At 37.0% G+C, this 22,123-nt stretch overlaps 1 protein-coding gene across 9 annotated transcripts in view; it reads left to right on the top strand.

The window, feature by feature from the left end:
* The window catches only part of PTPRK (protein tyrosine phosphatase receptor type K), a 583,649-nt gene that overhangs the window by 538,340 nt on the left and 23,186 nt on the right, over positions 1-22,123 (top strand). For 5 of the 9 annotated variants that reach the window (XM_073337267.1, XM_073337265.1, XM_073337263.1 and 2 more), the window contains 6 exons: positions 1,683-1,821; positions 9,357-9,517; positions 15,187-15,371; positions 17,015-17,102; positions 18,402-18,478; positions 21,824-21,860. In XM_073337267.1, the coding sequence (XP_073193368.1) occupies positions 1,683-1,821; positions 9,357-9,517; positions 15,187-15,371; positions 17,015-17,102; positions 18,402-18,478; positions 21,824-21,860 (687 nt within the window). Of the gene's footprint in view, positions 1-1,682; positions 1,822-9,356; positions 9,518-11,966; positions 12,003-13,468; positions 13,481-15,186; positions 15,372-17,014; positions 17,103-18,401; positions 18,479-21,823; positions 21,861-22,123 lie in introns of all 9 variants that reach the window. The other 4 variants (XM_073337266.1, XM_073337264.1, XM_073337261.1 and 1 more) reach the window with 2 other exon arrangements.

Here is a 22,123-nt window from a genome sequence, read left to right as displayed (position 1 = left end):
TGGTTCGCCTCTGGGTCCCTCCTGAAGTCCTCTCTGTCTGTGCTCCAGTATGTCTTCCTCTCGCAGTCACCTCTTGTTGTCATTTACCCCTGTGATTGAAAGGTCTGGAGCGGCTTGGCGGTGAGGCCTGGGCCTAGCCACATGGGGCCTCAGCGGCTTCTTGTCAGGAGCCTGCAACATACAACTGCTCCCCTGGTCCATCTGCCCTGACTGAGCTGAGCTGCTCCCTTTTGAGCTCCGCCTCTCTGAGAGCATGCGCAGCAGGGGCATCTGGGCCCAGAGCTGCTCCTGAACCCTTTTTTTAACCAGTGTGAGGTTTGTACACCCTCTCACACATCCCATCCATTTCCCCATTTGCTTTGTCCTCTTGTTGTGTCTGATCAAAACTGTATGCCAAGACTGTAAGCTATTTGGCACTGATACTGTTGATCCTTGTTATATATGGTGAACTCTTAGCACCTTGATCACTAAATGGAGCCTCTAGATGCTAAACAGTGCAAGCAATAATAGTATAAGCAGTGGACAATAAATGTATTCTTCTGTCTATCCAGCCATATAGTTTAATCTTGTTTGGGTATGTAAATATGTATATTAGAGAAACAAGGTGGGTGAGGTAATACCTTTTATTGGACCAACTTCTGTTGGTGAAAGAGACAAGCTTTTGAGCTTATACAGAGCTCTTCTTCAGATGTGAGTATATAAAGCCCACTAGTGACTCAGTGTTACAGATCTCCTGCCATGCCAATCTGCAGAGGATATGGGTCCAGGATGATGAAATGATGAGGGAGGGGGCACTATGCTAACCTGGTCTTGGGATGTCTGCTCGCCGTAAGCAAGAGGAAGGAAAACATAGATAAGGGACTCAGGAGTCCACTGTTTTCTGTTCCACCACAGATTTCCTGAGCGACCTTGGACAAGCATTTAATCTCTCAGTTCCCCATCATTACTTCACAGGCATGTTTTGAGGATAAATGCGTAAAAAGATTGTTAGGTGCTAAGATCCTGTGGCAATGGGGCTATACAAGATCGTTAGGAAACTAGAACAGCATGGGGATGTGAATGAGGGAGGTCCTAATATTGCAAAAATATAGGAACGGTTACATTAAAGTGTACGAGATTATGAATTTCAATTTGTTATTTGAGGGATCTAGTCATAAATAATTTCAATAATCTAGTAAAAATTTATTTTGGTTTTTATTGTGCAAAATTTAGGGGACAAAGTTAAGTTTGGATAAGTGATGTAAAATGGGCAGTGTGAGTGGAGGATATGACAATGCAAATCATGATGGATCCTTCTAATAATCATTTGTAGACACTATTTGGGGTGTTTTTTGGTGGGGGGAAATTGTTGTAAAGAAAGTAGTATTGATTTTGGGTGTTAACTGGAGTCCATTAAAACACATTTTCCCTCTGTTTTGTAATACTAGTGTTTGTTTTAAACTATATATATGCATTTATATATCAGGTGAATACCATGAATTATTTATATATATAATATATACACGATACAGCGTGTGTGATGTATCTATAGAAGTTCACAGTATGTACCTCACACATGCATGTGCATATATACACACACACACACAAGGTGTTTGTGCATGTGTTTGTGTACTGTATTAACAAAATGTAGAAACTGTCTTTAAAGAACTTGCTTTAAATAACTTCTTTTTGGATTCATTTAGCAGCAGCAACAGAAGAACCAGAGGTGATTCCAGACCCAGCCAAGCAGACAGATCGAGTGGTGAAAATAGCAGGAATAAGTGCTGGAATTCTGGTATTCATCCTCCTCCTCCTAGTTGTCATATTAATTGTCAAAAAAAGGTAAGAATATTAAATTTTCCTGTCTCCTCCTGTTTCTTCTATACTGAATAATCCAAGAATATTCTTTCACAGATCATTTCAGGGAAAGACAATTGTCAGGACCAATAGCTGAATAAAATATATGCTCAGCATTTGAGTGGATTCTTATTTCCTCTTATTAGTTATTAGAACACTGTTTTTATACTAAATTTTGAGATATATATATAAATAAAATGAGGATTGCTGTCATTTTGAGGTCTAGTATCTTTACTTTTTTGTTGTTTGTTTCCAAGTAGCTTTAATTTTAAAGTTGTAAAGCTATACAGGAGTGCATTAAAAAGATAAAATTGAAATTCATGGATTCTTATTTACTTATTTTCCTTCCATATTGTAAACTTTATAGAGATTTGATTCCATATGCAGTCCTTATGAGTCCTTTGTTATAAATTGTCTGACTTTTCCTGCAAAATGTTTTAAATATTTTTGGTATATTTGGCCCCATTCTTGTAAATCTAGAAAATAATATATATTTTTTTAAAAATCACTTTACATCACTATAAAATTATTTGGTGAGTCCTTAGTGCATGATTTATTTATTATTTAAGAAAGTATTAATCTGAATGAAATTCAGGTGGTTTTAGTACTTTTCACAGCCAGAAAACAAGCAATAGCACCATCTTCTGGAATTATAAAATGATAACACAAAAGGCTAATTTAATTTAAATGGTACTACAGTATACTACTTGTGCATTTTAAAAATATGCTTAACTTTTCAGTACTTTCAACTCTTAACCTCCCATAAAATTTCATAATCTATTTCTATAAATTCTTAGTCAGAACATCTGAACTATTAATACAAACGAGTCCTTCATTCCCTCTTTTTTCCCTACACCCAATCCTTTACCCCGATCCCTCTCAGGATGCACAAACCAGCATGTCCTGCTTAAAATGAGATCTTTTTCTTCCAGAGGTTTGTGCATTGCAGTCTTTTTTTTCCCCCTCAAATTCCTAACAAAGAATATATTTGTAAATGTTGCATATGTTAAACTGAAATGACGTTTTCTATTATTTTTAAAAAGTAGAAAAACATTAAAATTGTGCCTAAAATCATACTACATGTTATAAATAATGGTTTCCATTAGATTTTTTTAATGTATTGCCTCTTTACAATTACCCCTGGAGATATATAACTTGGAGAAGAAACGTCTGCATTAGAAACATTAGGTATGCTTATAGTATTCTGTGTTAGTTAGCTACATATGTGATTTTCCAAACAGTGCTTTCACTTCTCTCTGTTGTCTACCTCTGTGGTTGAGAATTATATGCATATACAAAAGAGCAAGTCATAATGTTTTAAAGACATAAATTCTTATTATTTTCTCTATTTACACAAATTGGGAAGAGCAATATATAGATTTTTCAACTTTCAGCAAGGAATTTTGCTTGATCTCTATTGCAAGATATATCACTGGGACATATCTTTTCGCTGTGGTCCCCTCATATTTGATAGAAGATTGTATGTGACTAGCTCCCCATTATATATTGCCAGTCACTTCCAAATGGGATTGGCTAATCTTGTGGGTAAGAACTGCATAAAACTTCAAGGGGTGTATGAAAACATTCGTTAGCAGATGTATTCATTCTTACATTCAAAGCCTTCCTGAACTCTTGCTTTCACTAATTTTTAAATGAAACTTTAATTCCTAATGTATTAAATTGCTTGATGAAGATAAGTTAACAATGTCCGTAAAATGATACTTTAAAACTTTTCTCCGTGTATGAAACCCTGCAAGCAATAATATGTTAGAAGTTATACTTGATCATCTGTCTAAAAATGCATAATACATTAAAACTTCTGCAACATTCTGTATTCAAAATAGGTGGGAAAATTAACCTATTTAATGAATCTTTAATGTTTGGTAATTTTTCACAATGATAGCTTAATTGGTCGTCTGCTGAAAATATAATAGATCTTTCAGTTTTTTCCCCTCAGGAAAAGTGGACAATTTTTTAGATCAACCCTTAGTCAAGGTCACTTACAACAAATATATAAAAGTTAAGACAATGGTATACACATACCTAAGTTAATTCAGTTCCTCTGGTGAATCAGGACAATTTGTATAATAAATCCATGAACAGATGGAACATCTCTTTCTCTCTCTGTCTCTCTCGCACACACTCTCTCTCTCTCTCTCTCTCTCACACACACACACACACACACACACACACACACACACGCAAACACACATTTCAGTTAGGTTTGGTGGGATTGAAAATTTGATAAGTTACATATCAGCATACATATCCAATGATTCCATAATGTAGTATCCCTTTTGATACCTGAGATTGATTATAAGCTATTATATAGGAAAAATTAACAATACAATAAATTTACTCATTCCCATGGGTTTAATAAGTCTCATGTTAACATAGATCTCTAAATTTGATTAAATGTGACTTTATCTTTTAATGAAGAAAAAAACCTGAGTGGTAAGCCGTTCTGTTCATGATTTCACAAGTCTAAGAGATGTTTTATGCTTTGCCTGATCATTTTGTGCAAATTGCTTTACATTCAACTGGATGAAACTCTATTGGCTCTTACAATTTTACAAAGTAATCAAGCTAAGAAAAGGGATACTGCATCTTTCAAATAGCAATACCAGTTTTTTTTAATCGTTGGACTATTTCCAAATGTATTTCATTTCCTTCCATTTGTTTACCTTCCATATTTTTAAATGCTTAGCATGCACACGTCAACATTTCTGACTTTAAGATTTAAAAATATTAAATATATGTTTGCATTCAGAAAATGTGTGTATATATAGGTATTAGTATACACATACATCTGCTGTAAAATGAGTATTGTGTATGGTATGAGTGTAAACATATATGTACATACAGTATGTTTGCAAACATATATGTACACCTGTGTACCAGTAACAACTTTAAAATGTCTTCATTAAATTTAGTGGTTTTCTGGCTAAGTATATTAATACAATCTTTAGTTTTTGTAACTGAAAAGTAAAAAGCATATTTAGTGCACAGGCTTTGTACACAGCTATTCCATTTATCATGACATTTAGGTAGTAATTGATCATCATACTATGCTGAACTTCATGTTGAAAATACATAATCCATTTAATTTTCCATTTTTTGGCAATAGATTAAATGTCAGCATGTAATTTTCTCAAGTGATCTCTTTCTAAAAACCAAATCATTTTTATATGCCAGTGTATTTTTTTAATTGCATGGCAAAGTAAAGCTAATCAGTGCATGAGCAAGTTGAAATGCTAACCAAAGAAACATGAATTTTTCAATTTTTTTTTAAACACACATTTCTCTGCTTTGTTCAATGTGACGGAGTCACGCTTTTCATTCACCATTGCTTCTCTTTTTCCACTGTCTGTGATTTGCTTGCCAGGAGGAGCTACTATTCTTACTCCTACTATCTGTAAGTAGAAAATGGGTGACTTACTACTTTACATGTTTTAAAGATGCAGTATCCCTTTTTAAAAAAAGATAAAATATAGTCTTCATACTTTTGCTAAATTTCAATTATTGATACATTTCCTTAGTCTTAGGGGGTCTAAAGGTTCCCTTGTGGTTTTCCTAGTTTACCTTGTTTTTTTTTTCTAAAGGGATATTGTATTTATAACTGTATAATGAAATTTTTACTCTTTGCCTACCTTTTTTCCATAATTATCATTTTAGTTAGTGTAGTCACATTTTGATTTGCATTCTATATCAAACTTACATGTCACACTACAAAATGTCTTGTGTAGTAGCTATCCTATAGGGAACCATGGTTGTGAATCACTATTTTTTGTTTTTATTTAACACGAACAAGTCAATGGAGAGAAAGTACATTTGCAGCTGATACTGCGTAACACCTGTAGTATGCAAATCAGATGTAAATTTCAACCATGTAAACAGGCTCTTGCATGCTGCCTGGAGGGCAGGGTGTTTACAGTGGTGGGAGCAGCAATGGGAAGGGTTTTTACAAAAATGTCTGTTGTATACAAGGTCTTTCTCTGTTGCTCATTGGGCAGTCTGCATATGCAAGTAAAAGTATTATTTTATACTGTGTAGCAGAATTATATTTTTGTCCGTGTTGGCCAAATGAAATTTTGTAAGCTCTGTAATGATGTAGACATTGATTGAGCAAAGTGCTTGAGCATGTGCTTAACTTTAAGGATGTGCATAAAGTCCCATTGATTTCAAAGGGACTAAAGCAGTGGTTTTCAAACTGTGGGTCGTAACCCAGTACTGGGTCGCGGAATGTAAGGCACTGGGTCACGGCGGCTCTGGTCAGCACCACCAACCAGGCCTTTAAAAGTCCCATTGGCAGTGCTGCCCGGCTAAGACAAGCTACTCCCTACCTATTTCAACACCGTGCTGCGCCCCAGAAGTGGCCAGCAACAGGTCCGGCTCCTAGGCCAGGGGGCCACGGGGCTCCACGTGCTGCTCCTACCCCAAGCATCAGCTCCGCACTCCCTTTCGTCGGTTCCCAGCTGGAGGGGCGGTGCCTGTGGGAGGGAGTCGCTTGCACGCCTCTGCCTAGGAGCCAGACCTGCTGCTGGCCGCTTCTGGTGTGCAGCACGGTCCACAGTGCCAGGAGAGGTGGGAAGCCTGCTTCTGCACCCCTGCTGCGCCACTGACAGGGAGCTGCCGGAGGTAAACCTGTGCCCCAACCCCACGCCCCAACCACCAGCCCTGAGCCTGCCCCCCAAACTCTGAGGTCCCTCCTGCACCTCAAACCCCTCATCCCTGGCCCCACCCCAGAGCCCTGACCCCCTCCTGCACCATATCCCGCTACCCCAGCCCAGAGCTCCCTCCCACACTCCAGACCCCTCATCCCTAGCTCCGTTGGGTCGCGGGCATCAATGATTTTCTTTAACTGGGTCGCCAGAAAAAAAGTTTGAAAACCACTGGACTAAAGCATGTGCTCAGCGAGTACCTGATTATGGATGCCTCTCTACATTTTTGTTTAAACGGGTTATTTACTTGACTTCTTTTAATAAACTGGAAAAGCTAAACAAGCTGTTGTAAACTAACGCTGCCATTCTCTACTTCATTGTAATGAATTGTAATTTGCTTGTTAAATAAGAATTGCTTCAGCCAAAGATAATTAACTGCATAGTTTCATACTATGATAGAGCTCTTTTTCCCTCTTGAAACACCCACCTGCCTTAGGTTTATGCACTTGGATCCTTTGATAGATAATGAGAATCATTTACGCTTCTGTCAATCTCAGGTACTTACATAATAAATTGTTTAACTGTCTGACCGGATGTGCCTTTAGAAAACATCAGGCCTACAAGGAGTCAATAAATTGCAGTGCTAGAACACAATGGGCCTTTTTTGAGGAAGTTGACTTAGAGCAGAAAAATTAGTAGTGCACTACTGTTATGCATTAATAAGTTGTAAAGCTTTTCAGTGGCTGCTGATTTATGTAGCATAGCTAGCAAATTTTGATACAAAGTGGTGCTTTAAAAGGGGGCTTAGTATAGCTGAGAGATTAGACTTAATAACCATTTTTGTTCCTTTCCAGAGGTGGCCTTCAAAGCTAGGAGCCTTCCAAATGGGAGCTTTAATGTCTGGAAAATATCTGAAAGGCTTTGATACTAGAAAACTAGACTCTGAACTAGAAATGCCAGTTTCAGAAGAGCTTTGACAGAATTAGAGAGCATTTTTAGTTCTAGGGCTTCTATTTTTATGGATTTTAAAGGTTTGTTCAGCTGGAGTATTACATAAACAAACTTTGCTAATTACTCTAAAAATGCCTGCCTGGAGAGAAATCTATATCATAAAGTGTTTTAAAGAGACACCAAAAATGTATTATTCACTAATGGAATCATGCGAACATGTTTATTTTTGGACATCAGAATTCTAAATTTTTGACCCCTCGGGCTTTAATTAAAGAATAATAGTCTGAGAAGACCTTCAAGACGTCCTTAACAGACTGGTGGTTGTTAGGATGAAAGTGTCAAGGAGAGGAAGGAGTTAGATCAATCTAAGAATCTTCCCTGCTTGATTATATATGAGGAGACCAGTTTTCAGGTCTGCTGTGCCTTGTCTATCTTCAACACTTCTTGGTGGGCCTTAAAAGCTTAATTAAGTTTGTGAAACCTGAGAAACAGACTTCAAAGGAATTAGTATCACATGAAGAGACAGCCCCACTTCCTATTTCTGGACGCCAGGGTAGATCACTTCCCTATTCTGGTCTGTCGTAAATCCTAGCACATACCAAGCTGATGGCATACATAACCTACAGTAGTGTTTTCCTCACCAACCTCTCCTGTGTAGCTGCAGAATATTGAAATTTTGCAGCCAACACTAGAAAGCTCTAACAGAACTTTTATCCTATGAAATATAAGATAGATATGCAAATTGTAAAAGCGTTTAACACTATGGTAATAACATTGCTTTTGGACAGAAAAAGGTCATGAAATTAAACTGCTTTTTAAAAATATTAGATTTTCAACATACAGTATTTGGTGTGCTGATTACCTCTTTTCTATATGGTGCTTTTGGTTCATCCAAGAAGACCATGCTAAATGGTTATCTGAGCCATACTGCTTTGAGCTGTAGTTGTTACTACAACAACAATTTGGAATATTTAATAATATTTTAATATAATAAAATGTATGTAGATCATTCATAAAGAACAGAAGAACACTTTATTAATACCCTGAACATTTAAGACTTTAACTATAGAAGTCTTAAAATGACGACTATAATCTATCGGCTCTGACTTCAAAGGGCAATTAGTTACTTGCAGTGCTGCATTCATAAGGAGAGTTTCTTGAACTATTTCCTCAATGTGCAATTCAGGTGCAGTGACTGTTTTGGTTTTAGCTGTACAATTCAGGGTGCTACGGCATTTGTGTGTGATACAGTCACAGTCTGTGGTTGCTAATTCAAAAAATCTAGTGTTCTCAAATTGCACAGAATACAGATTTTTCTGAACAAAAAAGTTAGAATCAGGGAAGATAAAGAAATCTCATACCATTTAGTATTGTGTCTATAAAGGGAAGGAGCAGCTCCTAACATGAAATATACCATTAATCTGCATTGAATAATTATGTTGTGTTGTTGGATTTCTTGGCTAATAAAGTAATCTCAGTGGTAAAATGATTTTCCCCTAATAGGAGGAACAGGGAAATGAATTATCCGGTTATAAAATCCAAATGTAGACTTAAATGGGGATGATTGATAAAATTGCATGTACAGATGATAATTTATCATTTTAGTTAAAATATAACTACAACCTCTAATTTGTTTATATTAGTATAATTACTCTCTAGAAAAAAATTAATATCACTAGGTAGGGAAATAAGAATGTGCATATTAAAGTATTTATGCAGCATAAATATTATATTCTCTCTTTCTCTCATATAGCAGGAAATATAAGTGCAGCTATGCTTATTGGATCATTGGCCAGTGCTTGTTGCCACCAAGCCTCACTCACATGCACCGTTAATTACTATTGCGGGTGTTAATGTTTCATCAAATATTAAGGTGTTTTGGGTTGTTGTTTTTTCTTGGCTGGGCAGCAAACTTGCTAAGAAACGCAAGGATGCCATGGGGAACACCAGACAAGAAATGACACACATGGTGAACGCGATGGATAGGAGTTATGCTGATCAGAGCACCCTTCATGCAGAGGATCCCCTCTCAGTCACATTTATGGACTCTCATAACTTCAGCCCCAGATGTAAGTACAACAGTGCTAGATCCTATTGACTGTAGTTGGCTATAAGGGAATTGGAAAGGCAGGTTAGTGTGCTTTTCTGGATTGTTCCATATAGCACTGGTTCTCAGCCAGGAGTATGTGGAGGTCTTCCAGGGGGTACATCAGCTCATCTCAATGTTTGCCTGCTTTTACAACAGGCTACATAAAAAGCACTGGTGAAATCAGTGCAAACTGAAATTTCATACAGACAATGACTTGTTTATACTGCTCTATATACCATACACTAAAATGTAAGTACAATATTTATATTCCATGGTAAAAATGAGAAAGCAAGCAAATTTTCAGTAATGGTGTGCTGTGACACTTTTGTATTTTTATGTCTGATTTTGTAAGCAAGTAGTTTTTAATATTCTGAAAGTTGGGCTACACAAGACAAATCCGACTCCTGAAAGGGGTACAGTATTCTGGAAAGGTTGAGAACCACTGGCATATAGGACCAATCTACAAATGTAGATTTCAGTGGGAAATAAGAGAAATAAAAATGTTTAGAAAGGAATGCTTATGTATAATGGGTTGGGAGTATTTTTCCATAGGAGTGTGTCATGTTTGATATACTTACAGCCAGTTATATTTAGTACTGATTAGTACACCTTCTAGAGTCAGTTCTGTGTTTTTAGAGTACCTTTTTAAATTGCATTCCAAAATTTTCTTTTCCCAGGCAAGGGCATCGTATACCAAAATATTAAATAATGACTATTTTGCACAATGTCTGTAACCATAATCAATTAGTTTTTTTGTTTGTTTGTTTGTTTGTTTTTAAAGAGCTCCAAATAAGTTTCTCCCTTTTGGAGGTGAGGAGCTTGCAACAGGGAACAACAATTCAACTTCCCTTCCTTTTGTAAAATGCATGTTTGCTGGCATACTTGGAGGTTTGCTACATACTTAATATTTCTTTGAAGACAGGAAGGGTTATTACTGAAATGTGTAGTTTTGAGACTCCCTTACTATAGTACTTCTAAGGTCATGACTCAGGAAGGCATTTAAGTCAATGTTAAGCATGTGATTAAGTGCTTTCCTGGATCATGGTCTATATCAGTACTTGCAAATACTTCATGATTCATTTCAGAACTGAGTAGTAATTATAACAGTGATCTTTGATCTCTTGCATTATTGCTCCTTAATATTGTTGGAGAAAATTTAAAATGTAGGTGATAATGTCAAAAATTAGTTTTTAACTTTTCTGCACTTGGAGGCAGTTAGAACTCTGAGCAGAAACTCTCTTGGTGGTTTGGCAGCAGTGTGTTATTTTGTGATATAGGAAACAAAATTTGGGGGTAACCTTAGATCTCGCTGTTCACGTCAGTACAGCTCAATATGCTGTGGAGACAACATTCTTTAAATATCTCTTATCCACTTTAATACCAACCTAGCTTGCCACTTCTGTATGGAGTTAAGGTACTATACTAGTGGCTGTGTACAATTGTGGCTAGAGTTGGTCAGAATTTTGCCAACGACTGCTAATTCATCAGAATCTAAACAAGAAATGAGGTAGGGCTCCTTTGGCCACCTGCCTGGTTTCCTGCCAGCTCTCTCACCCAGCTCCTCAACAGCCAGTCTGGAAGCCCTGGGAATGCTGACTCACAGGCTTCCAGGGTCTGCAGCTTTGGAGAAGACAACCAGGCAGATTGCCCTGTGGCTTTGACTTTATTACATTTTACAGAAAATTTTGAATTTTTTTGTTCTCGTTCCAAATCAGATTTTGAAATATCAAAATCCTCCATGAAATGGAGTACATTTCTCCCAACAGCTCTAATCATGGCCTGTAAAATCCTGCCAGTTTTAACTAAGGTATGGTTATGTCAGTATGTGCAGCGTTTCCTTGTTTTTCCCTGTACTTACTACAGGAAATACCTTGAGTACTACAAATAATGAGGCTATTAACTGCAAACATTTATTTAGTTTTCTAAGATAATTGGAAAGCTTTTAAGGAATACCATTTGTTATTGGAATTGGGGTATTTGGGTAAATGTTGCTTATTAAGCGATGGGTTGGGTTAAAAAGGAAAGGCATAGTTCTGTAAAAGTGAACTATTACATCACTGCTAATGAAGACTAGTGGGGGACCGTGTTCCTTCCAAGAATAAAAGCTTATTGAGTTAAATGCATATGATATCTTATTGGACTTCGCTGCAAATAAGAATCTCTTCTGCTTGTATCCTTATACTTAGGAACATCATCACCTAATCTAATGCTGCTGAAGTTTAGTTTGTCTTAGCTATTAATATAAATATACTGCACATACCCTTTCCCCTCTGTTATGCATGATGTCCAGTAAACTGGAAGTATACGTTCTCTATTTTCTGTAACAAAATTAATGGGAGTTTCACTGTGCATTTATCCTGTTGTTTTTCTTCTTAAAAATACACTAATTGAGGGTAATGTATTTCTTCATGAGCTTTGTTTTCCTGCAGTGCCCAATGATCCACTTGTGCCGACTGCTGTGTTAGGTGAGGACCTAGTCCTTCATCCTCTGTTCCTGCATGGATTTCATCTCCTTGCATGGTTTATAGCTCTGTCAACAAATATATTATGTGCAGTATTGAAGCTGCTTGTTTTAGATAATAGATAGCCACGCTATTATCAGACAATGTGGGTGTATTCAACTCTATACTCAGTTTATCAGCTCAGTTAAAGTTGAAATAAGTGTCAATAAAAAAAAAAGAGCAAGAGAGAGAGAGCATTCTTTAATTCTTGCATTTAATAATTCCTCATGACACTAGGACTAATCCAGATGAATTGATCTGTGAGGTTAGGACCTGGAGGGGTGGGGGGCAACAAAACAAAAACCTGTATTATGATTAGATAGCACCCCAAGTTCTATTTTCTAACTAAAGAATGGGGAGAAGGGGGAGATTAAATATCTAATATGCAAGAAAGATTAATAAAATCTTGATTTATGCTTTCCACCCTTTATGTAATTACAGTTTTCAAATGCCCCTGAGTGATAGGCAGTGGTGACTTTGGAATTATTGCAAACATTGAAGAGGTTTTGTTTTGTTTTAATTTATTTTATTCTATTTTTGGCTTTACAAACAATATTGAAGAATTTTGTTTTATAGAAAATGGTTTTTAAAATGCAGTGGAAAAATGAAATTTGTATCCTGTTTTCTGACTTGATATAATCTAATGAATGATATTAGAGTTCAGTCAGTTACCATGGCTGCTTTAATACTAAAAAGTCAGCAAAATTAGACTTACTGATTGGGTGGTATTTAAAAATTGAACTTTCCCTAATGTGTTTCTTTGGAAGACTTTTTTCTAATATGCATTATCTCAGGCTTTTACTATTCATGTAGGCCATGTCCAACTATATTTGCAATGACATTAGAACTACTGAAACTACTAATTCATCTAGGTGAAACAAATTTCTTGATAGCCAATGGTAAATCTGTTGAAACTATACTGTGACATATAACTGTGAAGAGCAAGCGCTAGGGGTTAATTGAAGGAGAGTTTAATAGTTTTTGTATGTATTCACATCTCAGCATACTTTTCATTTGTTTTGCACAGATGAGCAGTTTTTCATATGACCAGAACTATAATAATAAGTCTTATTTTAGCTAAAGGTTGTGTTAGGTTGTAGTGGTATTAGACGTTTGAATGATTTTTTTAGTTCATTTTCAGCATGCTAGTGTCTCATTCCATTCTACATACATTATCTAGTAGTAAGTTACTCTGATAATTTTGGTTTTCTTAGATCCATACCATTCCATTGGATTCAGTGGGGAGCTCTCCTTAAAAATTGATGGCGTGATATAGCCCTTATATTTTAGAAACTATTTGAAATATTATAAAGCCTCATAACTTTTAATGCTATTTATCATTTAGTCGTTTTCTAATCTAATACAGACTTCAAATAAATTTCTTATGTTCTTGTTCACTTTTTGTTTTTTGCTGCTTCAATGGGTTAAAGTGCCTATTACTGGTAAGTATAGTGGAACTGCACATCAAGAGAATGTTTAAAATGTATATGGTTTAATATGTATAATACCACAGTAAAAGTGACTGGTACATGTCACTCATGCTATTAGGTGGTTTAATGAGGCATAAATGTATTGAAATTAGCAACTCTTGTGTAACAGCTTATGGAGCAAGGTTACTTATTTTAAGGTTGCATTTGATACAGCATTCAAGTTTTGTGCACCTTTGGCAGAATTGTAGAGATTTTTTAAATGCAGGGCTCCCTGTCCAAACCTTGAAATACTGGCTACATTGCTAGGGCTTTCTGCTTGGTTCGTTGGAAGGGACAGGAGTGGACTGATTGTAAAGTGGCATGTATGGGTGTTGGATCTCTTATGGAATGATTTGGAATGATAAATCAACTTTTGCCTATGAAAACAGCAGCAACATACTTCGAGTGGCCAAGTATCCAAAATCTGGTTTCTGTATTACAGTCTATCTTCCTAAATACTACCTGTAGTTTTAATTGGAATTTTGAAAGTGGCATTCACCTTTACTTCCTGTGCTAAACAGTCAATAGAATTGCTGCTTGCTATTAGCATTTCACAAAAGAAGTTGAATCCTTGTCAGTAGTGTAAGAAGTGATCCCTTTATGGAGTTTATACATCAGTTTAGGTTTGAGTAGTATTTCTGGAATCCTTCAGGAGGAAAGGATAGTTACATATTAATTTTATAAATAGTATTTTTCTTTACATAAAATGGAGTGTATTCAGCTGAAATCAGGACACTTGACAACTCAGCTGTTCAGCTGAAGGATAGGTGGCACAATGATAATAATTATTATAATGATAATTAAATTATTAATTATAGAATCATAGAATATCAGGGTTGGAAGGGACCCCAGAAGGTCATCTAGTCCAACCCCCTGCTCGAAGCAGGACCAATTCCCAGTTAAATCATCCCAGCCAGGGCTTTGTCAAGCCTGACCTTAAAAACCTCTAAGGAAGGAGATTCTACCACCTCCCTAGGTAACGCATTCCAGTGTTTCACCACCCTCTTAGTGAAAAAGTTTTTCCTAATATCCAATCTAAACCTCCCCCACTGCAACTTGAAGTTATACTTCCGTATGTGTTGGTTCTTCATCCCACATGGATTATGTAGGCTGAACCCTAATGCGAAGATTTTTTAATAACAAGTGGTATATCTGTAATCTACAATGTTTGGTGGGGTTTTTTTGTTTGTTTTTTAAACTGGGATCTAAACTCACTGATTCTGGATGTAGAGCCATCGTGAGCTGGGAGCACTGAAGAGCTAGCCTCATTATGTTGCTTATTTCATAGTTTTGTTGTCTTTATTACAGAAGCTTGTTTCAGAAAAGTTTACATGTTAAATAACAGTGAGAAAGTGAAATTTTCTAAAAAGTGACTATTAAAAACTAGCTTTGTAGCTTTTTAGTGAAGTGCCCTTAGACCTTCTGTTCTACAGGAAAGAGAATCTCAATCTTTTCAGTGTGTTTGCAATCAAATAAATAAATTTATTTACTTAATACCCAGAGTGTGGTAGGTGCTAGCTTGCACACTCAGGAATTTTGGGGGAAGGTGAAGTGATGAGAAACTGTAAGTCTCTGTTTCAATAACAGATTGAACATTTTACTGTAGTTGATTCATTTTAAGTGTATACACTAGTGTTAGAATAAATGTTACTTACTTCTCCGGGCTTTTGTAACCACAGATGAGAATCACAGTGCAACAGCTGAGTCCAGTCGCCTGCTGGATGTCCCTCGCTACCTTTGTGAAGGAACAGAGTCCCCTTACCAGACTGGACAGCTGCATCCGGCCATCAGAGTAGCTGATTTGCTACAACATATTAACCTCATGAAGACATCTGATAGCTATGGTTTTAAAGAGGAATATGAGGTAGAATTTCAGTGATTTATTCATGAATTACTCTATCAGAAAAACCCCTTGTGAGTACAGTATCTTGTTTGCAGTGAGGGCTCTGGGTTGCAGAGGGGTTAAACTAATCGTAATGGGGTGAAAGAAAATTTGACAGAGAGATAGATAGTGAGATAATCCCAGAGGAATACCTAATATAATACCTTATATTAGATAAGGAGAGGAGTTCCATTACTTGAGACATTCCAAATGACAGTAGTCTGGACAAAGGACTAGAAATGTCCAACAGTGAAAAATCCAGCACTGGTGGTGAAGGGTAGGTACAGATGGACAGATAACTCTCCTCCACCTCTGGTTTTGGATTCTCTGGGATGATTCTGTGAGGTTAGAATGTCAAAAACAGTACAACCAGTAAAGTGTTACAGTCCAGTTTGTATACAATTACAACTATATTTTAAAAGAAGTAATGGTTTCCACTTGCTTGGTAAACTGTGCTGATTAAATTTAGAGCCCTCCACCCACCACCTACTTATGGATTTAAGAGGAGAACTAAGCTTAATATGGATGCGTAGCTGTTTTCATCATACCCCTGCCATTTCCCCTCTTCACTTATACGCATTTTCCCCTTTGTCAGTGTTTTCTTATACCGTGCTTCATTTTAGGGCTTTGCTTCCATAGTGCACAAAGAGCAGTGACTAGTTTAGTCCCTGATTTCTACTTCAGATGGATGGCCTCCTGCTTAATCCCTCCTTGCCCTAACGTGGGCCTATGGTGGAGAATGTGCTTTTAAGTTTGTTTCCATAGTGACTGTTCTATTTCTGTGGCCGATCTCCCAGGTAGGGGCAGCACAACACCCAGAAAGGAAGCTATAGTGGCACATGCCTTCAGCTATTAGATACAAGCATGGAATACAAGTTGTGGGCGATGGAAAAGAACATAGAGAAAAGTCTCGTCTGCCATTGCTGAGATAGCAACCTTTATTTTACACCCTTCACAATATGGAGAGGAGTTTGAAAATGTTTTGCTAGCAGTTTTAAAGTTTTAGCTTTAAAATAAGAGCACAAACAGCAAGAGTTTTAGGAGAAGTCTTCATGATTGCTGTGTTCAAGAGTAACGCCTGCTTCAGTCTAAGAAAAATTATGGAACAGGTAGTAGGTGTCTGAATCTATTGTGGTACATTATAAGAGGGGGGAGGGTCAGTCTATGTATATTTAATCTAGATTTCCTCTTCTTTTCCTTCCTCCCCACCTTGTGAAGACCACTGAGCACTTGCCTGTCTGTTTCTAGCTCTTCATCAAACCTCCATCGTACCTCCATCTATTTTGGGCCAGGAGGACTGGGTTTGAAATCCCTTTGGAAATCAGTCAGTGACTGATTCATTAGCCTATAGGGATTGCTGAGAGAGAGACTTTCTCTCTTCCTATAGCTACATTTCTACTTCTGCTATCAAGGAAGCTAGTGGGTGACGGATCAGATAATCAAAGCTGAGATTCTTTCATGATAGAGAACTGTCAGGATATAATCATGCTATCCTAAAAAAGATGTCTTTAGTAATGTTGTTTTCGAAATTTAGATAGGTTTTACCATGGTTAGATTAATAATTTTATTCAAACTAATTTCCTGATCTATTTATCTATCTGTCTGTCTATATATTTTTTTAATAGAGTTTCTTTGAGGGACAGTCAGCATCTTGGGATGTCGCTAAAAAGGATCAAAACAGAACAAAGAACCGATATGGAAACATTATAGCATGTAAGTTCCTAGATGGCTTGCAGTCAGTGTTTGACTCTGCTGATATTAATTGTCATGTACTTCTGTATTTGTTGAACAGTTTTTAAAGTAAAAATAAAAAATGCAGTGGCACATCTGCTTATAAAATCAAGTGCTCATTATTGATCAGTGCAGAAATACAGGTCTGTCTTCAGAATTTGTGCCATTGTTAAAGATTCTTTCCCTTCAGGGCTAATGCGTGTTTAATTTTATGTTTGTACATAAAATGCATGTAGAGATTAAACATGTGAGAGTGACAGAGTAACAAAATCCCTTTGAATGTTACTTTAATTGTAGTTTTGTGCAACTATAATTGTATTCCAGGTTAAAGTATATCAGACTGTCCACAGGCTCTTTTGTTGTTGTTGTTGTTGCTTGTAGCCATTGTGTCTGAACCCCAGTTGTGTAACATAGTGTGTTTTACATTGATGGCTAGGAGCAGGGAGTCCTGACTCTCTCAAATCCTTAGGCGTAATGCTTTTGCTAGCTCAGAGTATGTCTATACTTAAAATGCTACAGTGGCACAGCTGTGCCAGTCTAGCGCTTCAGTGTACACATTACCCACTCCAGCGGGAGGGATTCTCTTGGTGTAAGTGATCCACCTCCCTGAGAAGCTGTAGCTTGGTCAACAGTATAATTCTTCTGTCCACCTAGCGCTCTCAATACTGGGGGTTAGGTCCATTTAACTATGCCACTAAGGGGTGTAGACCAGGTCTTAGATTCAAACACAGGCTAAACATATTTGATTATCATTTTATATGGGAATTGTGTATGCAATAATAATGCCACTCATAACATTTAAATGATTGAAAGCATGTTGCTAATATGCACATTGCAGTTTTTTAAGGCACTATATATGAAGTTACATGACGGTGGGAGCAAAGGACTCATAGTCAGAACTGTTTGGGTTTCTAGTTTACCATCTCTGCCACTAACTTGTTTTGTGACTTGGAGCAAATCACATAGATTCTTTGTCTCTATTTACCTTATGTAGCATTGTGATAGCTACTGACTACACAGGGTTAATGAAACTTATTAACTGTTGTGAAATGTTTTCAGACCCTCTGACAAAAGACCCCTCTCTGTGTAACTATAAGGTAATCCCTCTGATTTAAAGATTTTAAATTATCAAGCACTAGTAGTTTCCTCAGAAGCCTTTCTAGTCCACTAGATCATTGTAATTTACAGTTGGCTGCCATTTATTTCACATTTATATTCAAGCCGGATCTGAAGAAACTTCTATTACCTATTTTTGTTTTTTGTCTTATATTAAATTTACAGATGACCACTCCAGAGTGATTTTGCAACCTGTTGAGGATGATCCTTCTTCAGATTACATTAATGCCAACTATATAGATGTAAGTGGTTGCATGGATTTCTGCCTTTCACCTTGCCAGCTTCTGTGTGTGAAACTTTCTGCATGTTGTGCCTACAAATTTATTGAAAGCTTTTTTTTTAATTAAGAACAAAATGTACACTTTCCTTGTTCTACGTCCCAGTACTCACTGACATTGTTGTGCTTTCTTTCACATCTGACTTTGGTTTGGCCTGTAGATTTGGCTGTACAGGGATGTAAGTACCACTATATGTGAATAACAGCATCCTATTGTAAATATTTGCTATAGACATTGTTCTTAATTACTTTACTTTTCTGGTTTTATTACTAGATATCAATGCATGCTTCATTTAATTTACCTCATGTAATATCTGTTCTTTTTTTTTTTCCATTTTCTTTTGTGTAAATACTTTATGTATATACCTGTGTTAAAGAGATCGCTTAGACTGTTAATATAGTTCTAGGTATTGTTACATAAACCAGAAAAACTTCCCTCTTTAAGAAAATTTGCTGTTTATTTAAATTTTATTTTGGATGGTTTCGTTTACTAGCATTTATTTTCCCCTCCCATTTTTATGTGAGAAGCTGGATAGTATGCTGTAAAGTAGTGGTTCTGAAAGTCTATCGAGGTGGTGTTTCTAATACATGGCTTGGAAAGGAGTTGGGGAGGATAGCCTTATTTATTTTCTTAAGGGCAACTGTCATCAAGCGGAATATGTAATTAATATTTGATCTTGAGGTGCCAATTGGATATTATACAGTATATACACAAACATATATATATTTATATTAGTTTAGAAATGTAGTGTAAGTTTCTTGATTTCTACTGTAGATCTTTTTTCAAATTTGAATTTCCACATTTTGTCAGGAGTTCAAAGAAACAGGAATCTTGAGAGATCTCTGCCATGTGTATTGGTCAAGAAAATATAACCATGTTTAACCGAAACCTTGAGGAAAAAAGAGGGTGGGAGAATAAATAATTTGGATGAATGAAAGACCTGTAAAAATAATATCACCCAGAGTATTTACTGGGTGTGTTTTAAAGGGCTGTTTTTTTCTCAACTTCTTTTATATGTAGCACCACACTAACTCTTTTCCCTTTCTGTGGTTTGTAAAACTTAAGACTCTCTAGGATATAAAGTTTCTGCTACATATATAGCACTGAATTTCTTATCTCCGCTACTGTGATATGTAGGACCAGAGATATTTTGACAAAGGACTTCCACAAAATGTTTCCCTTGGTTTGTGATAAATCCCATTTCTCAGGGGTACTGTTATCCCATGTAGACAAAAGCACCATCTCATCATAACCAAGGAGGAAGACCACAAACCTACATTGGCTCTTTGCTGAAAATATTTCTTTCTTGTTCCTGAAAACACTGTGTATAGAGAGAGTGTAACACTGTGTTAACCTTGTGTAATTTGAAGTTGGGGCTAGGTATTAAAACCTCATGGGGGATTGGATTGTCCTTCCTGGGGTGTTTTTTAAGAACGCTTGAGTAATCCGGTCCATTCTAAAGACACAAATAAAATGCTGTTCAGAAGGATTTTTATGAGCTGCAGAGGAAGGTAATCAATCGTTGGCAAGGATGATTAAACAGTTCTCAGAGAGAGGCTTTGAATTGCACAGATACATGGAAATCTGTCAGTTTAGTGGCAACAAGGGGATACAAGAAGTCTAAAGATCCATGATTCCTCTAATGAGTGTTTGACCCTGTTGGCTTAGTAAGACTATAACACAGCAAATAGCTGGGGTTATTTCTCTCACATTCTCACAGAATGATATCACTTATATCACTTCCTCTCATACTAGTACTACTAAATTTAGTTCCTTCCTACAGCCCTGATCTTTCTACCTTATTACTAGCATCAACCTGAATAAGTTTTTGGTGACTTAATTTAGTACAGGATCCATTCATCTTGCAGTTCACATGCTAATAACTGACAGTTGATGATGATGTGCAGAACAGCAAGCAATGGAACTTAGCCAGCTAGCTGGAAAGGTTCAGTTGTACAGGTTTGGTTTTGTATATGTGTGTGTGTATATACATGTGTGTGTATCACGTACAATATAATGCACATGCACACGCTCTGTATAATATTGAAAACATTTTGCAAAACATTCTGTTGTACCCAAATGCAGCAGGGCATTGATTTTACGCGCACACACATTGTCCAGCTCTAACATTGGAATGTTCTGTTGTTATTATATATGGCTCTCATAGATATTATTGTGCATTTGTAATTAAAATTATTTTTATCAGAAAATAAGAAGTCTATATTCGTTTAATTGCTTATGGCAACAAGGACTACCACTTTTGGTAATGTGAATGCAAAGCCCATTTTCACTAAATTTAAAATAAGCCACCCAATGCACTCAGCAGAGAAAGGGGGTGTCAAAAAAAAAGACTAATTAATAACCCCAGTGACCTGACTAAACTAATTTTTACTGTTACAGTACAAGTATGCTCAGGTCTGATGTTAATCTTTCCATTTTATTGGTTACCATTTGAACCTTTTCAGATTTAATAGATCAGTTTGTTATGAGCTATTCAGTGGCGGCTCTCGACTTTTTTGACAGGTGAAGCACAAATCACAAAATAGTTATTTCTACCCGGGGTAGAAATAAAGCTTACCTTATTTATAGTGAAGAAACAGCAGGCAGATTTGGGAGCTGGACCTGCCACCACTGCTGCTGCTACCCAGCTTGCATGGGGTGCCAGAACATTAGGTAGGCTGTAGGGCTCTGCAGGAGCTTCTCACACACACTCGGAGCTCGCCCTGTGCAGGAAGAGTTCAGGGGGGCGAGGTCTGTGTGTGTGCAAGAAGCCAGAGGGCCCGTCCCCTGCAAACTCCTGGCTTCCTGGGCTTAAACTGCTACAATCCTGCCCTGGCCTCTCCAAGCAGTGGGGACCATAGCAACGCCTTTAAAAAGTGACTCATGGGCGTGGTAAATTGCCATGATAACAAGGTGGCTTCCTGAGGCACAATTAGCTATACCAAGATTTGAACAGCACTGTGTCCCTCAAACTTTCTGGTATTGCATTTTGCTACTGGAGAGAGAGAGTTATGCCATTTAAATTGAATCATAATTTGTCCTTAAATCTGTATATATTTATCAATTTTTTAAAAAAGAATATGCAAAATGTGTTTTGTACCTTTTGGGAATTCTTGATTAGGCTGTGCCTCACTGGCCTGGGCTGACAAAGCCGCCCCTGACCTATACACAGTTCTTAGCTACTAGTCTGTTCTGAAAAGGTTTTCTATAGCTAAGCTGTCTTACAGTTCATTATGTCTTCATTTCCCCCTCCCTAGCTTGCTCTGGTTGGTATTAAAGTACAGAAACCAACTTATTCTTCTGTTTTAGGGCTATCAAAGACCAAGTCACTACATTGCAACCCAAGGTAAGAATTTTCCAGAGCACTGTCACCCAGCAAACCTGCTCCATAACAATCAGTGGACTCTGCACTTAAACCTACAATATAAAAATGGAACTAGATTTGGTATGTAGTGTATAGTTTGCAGCAGCCACTGTTTATCCTTCTATGCTGCAGCAATTTAATATAATTTGCCTACATGGAGCATGCATAAATTAGAACTTGGATTAATTTGTTGTACTAAATATTGAGTACCTCCTACTCCTCCTCTTATTGTTTCCCCATGTAAG

The sequence above is a fragment of the Lepidochelys kempii genome, chromosome 3 (genome assembly GCF_965140265.1).
Source record: "Lepidochelys kempii isolate rLepKem1 chromosome 3, rLepKem1.hap2, whole genome shotgun sequence".
In the NCBI taxonomy this organism is placed as follows: Eukaryota; Metazoa; Chordata; order Testudines; family Cheloniidae; genus Lepidochelys; species Lepidochelys kempii.
Note: the sequence above shows the minus strand (reverse complement) of the source record. Positions and strands in the feature narration are given on the sequence as shown.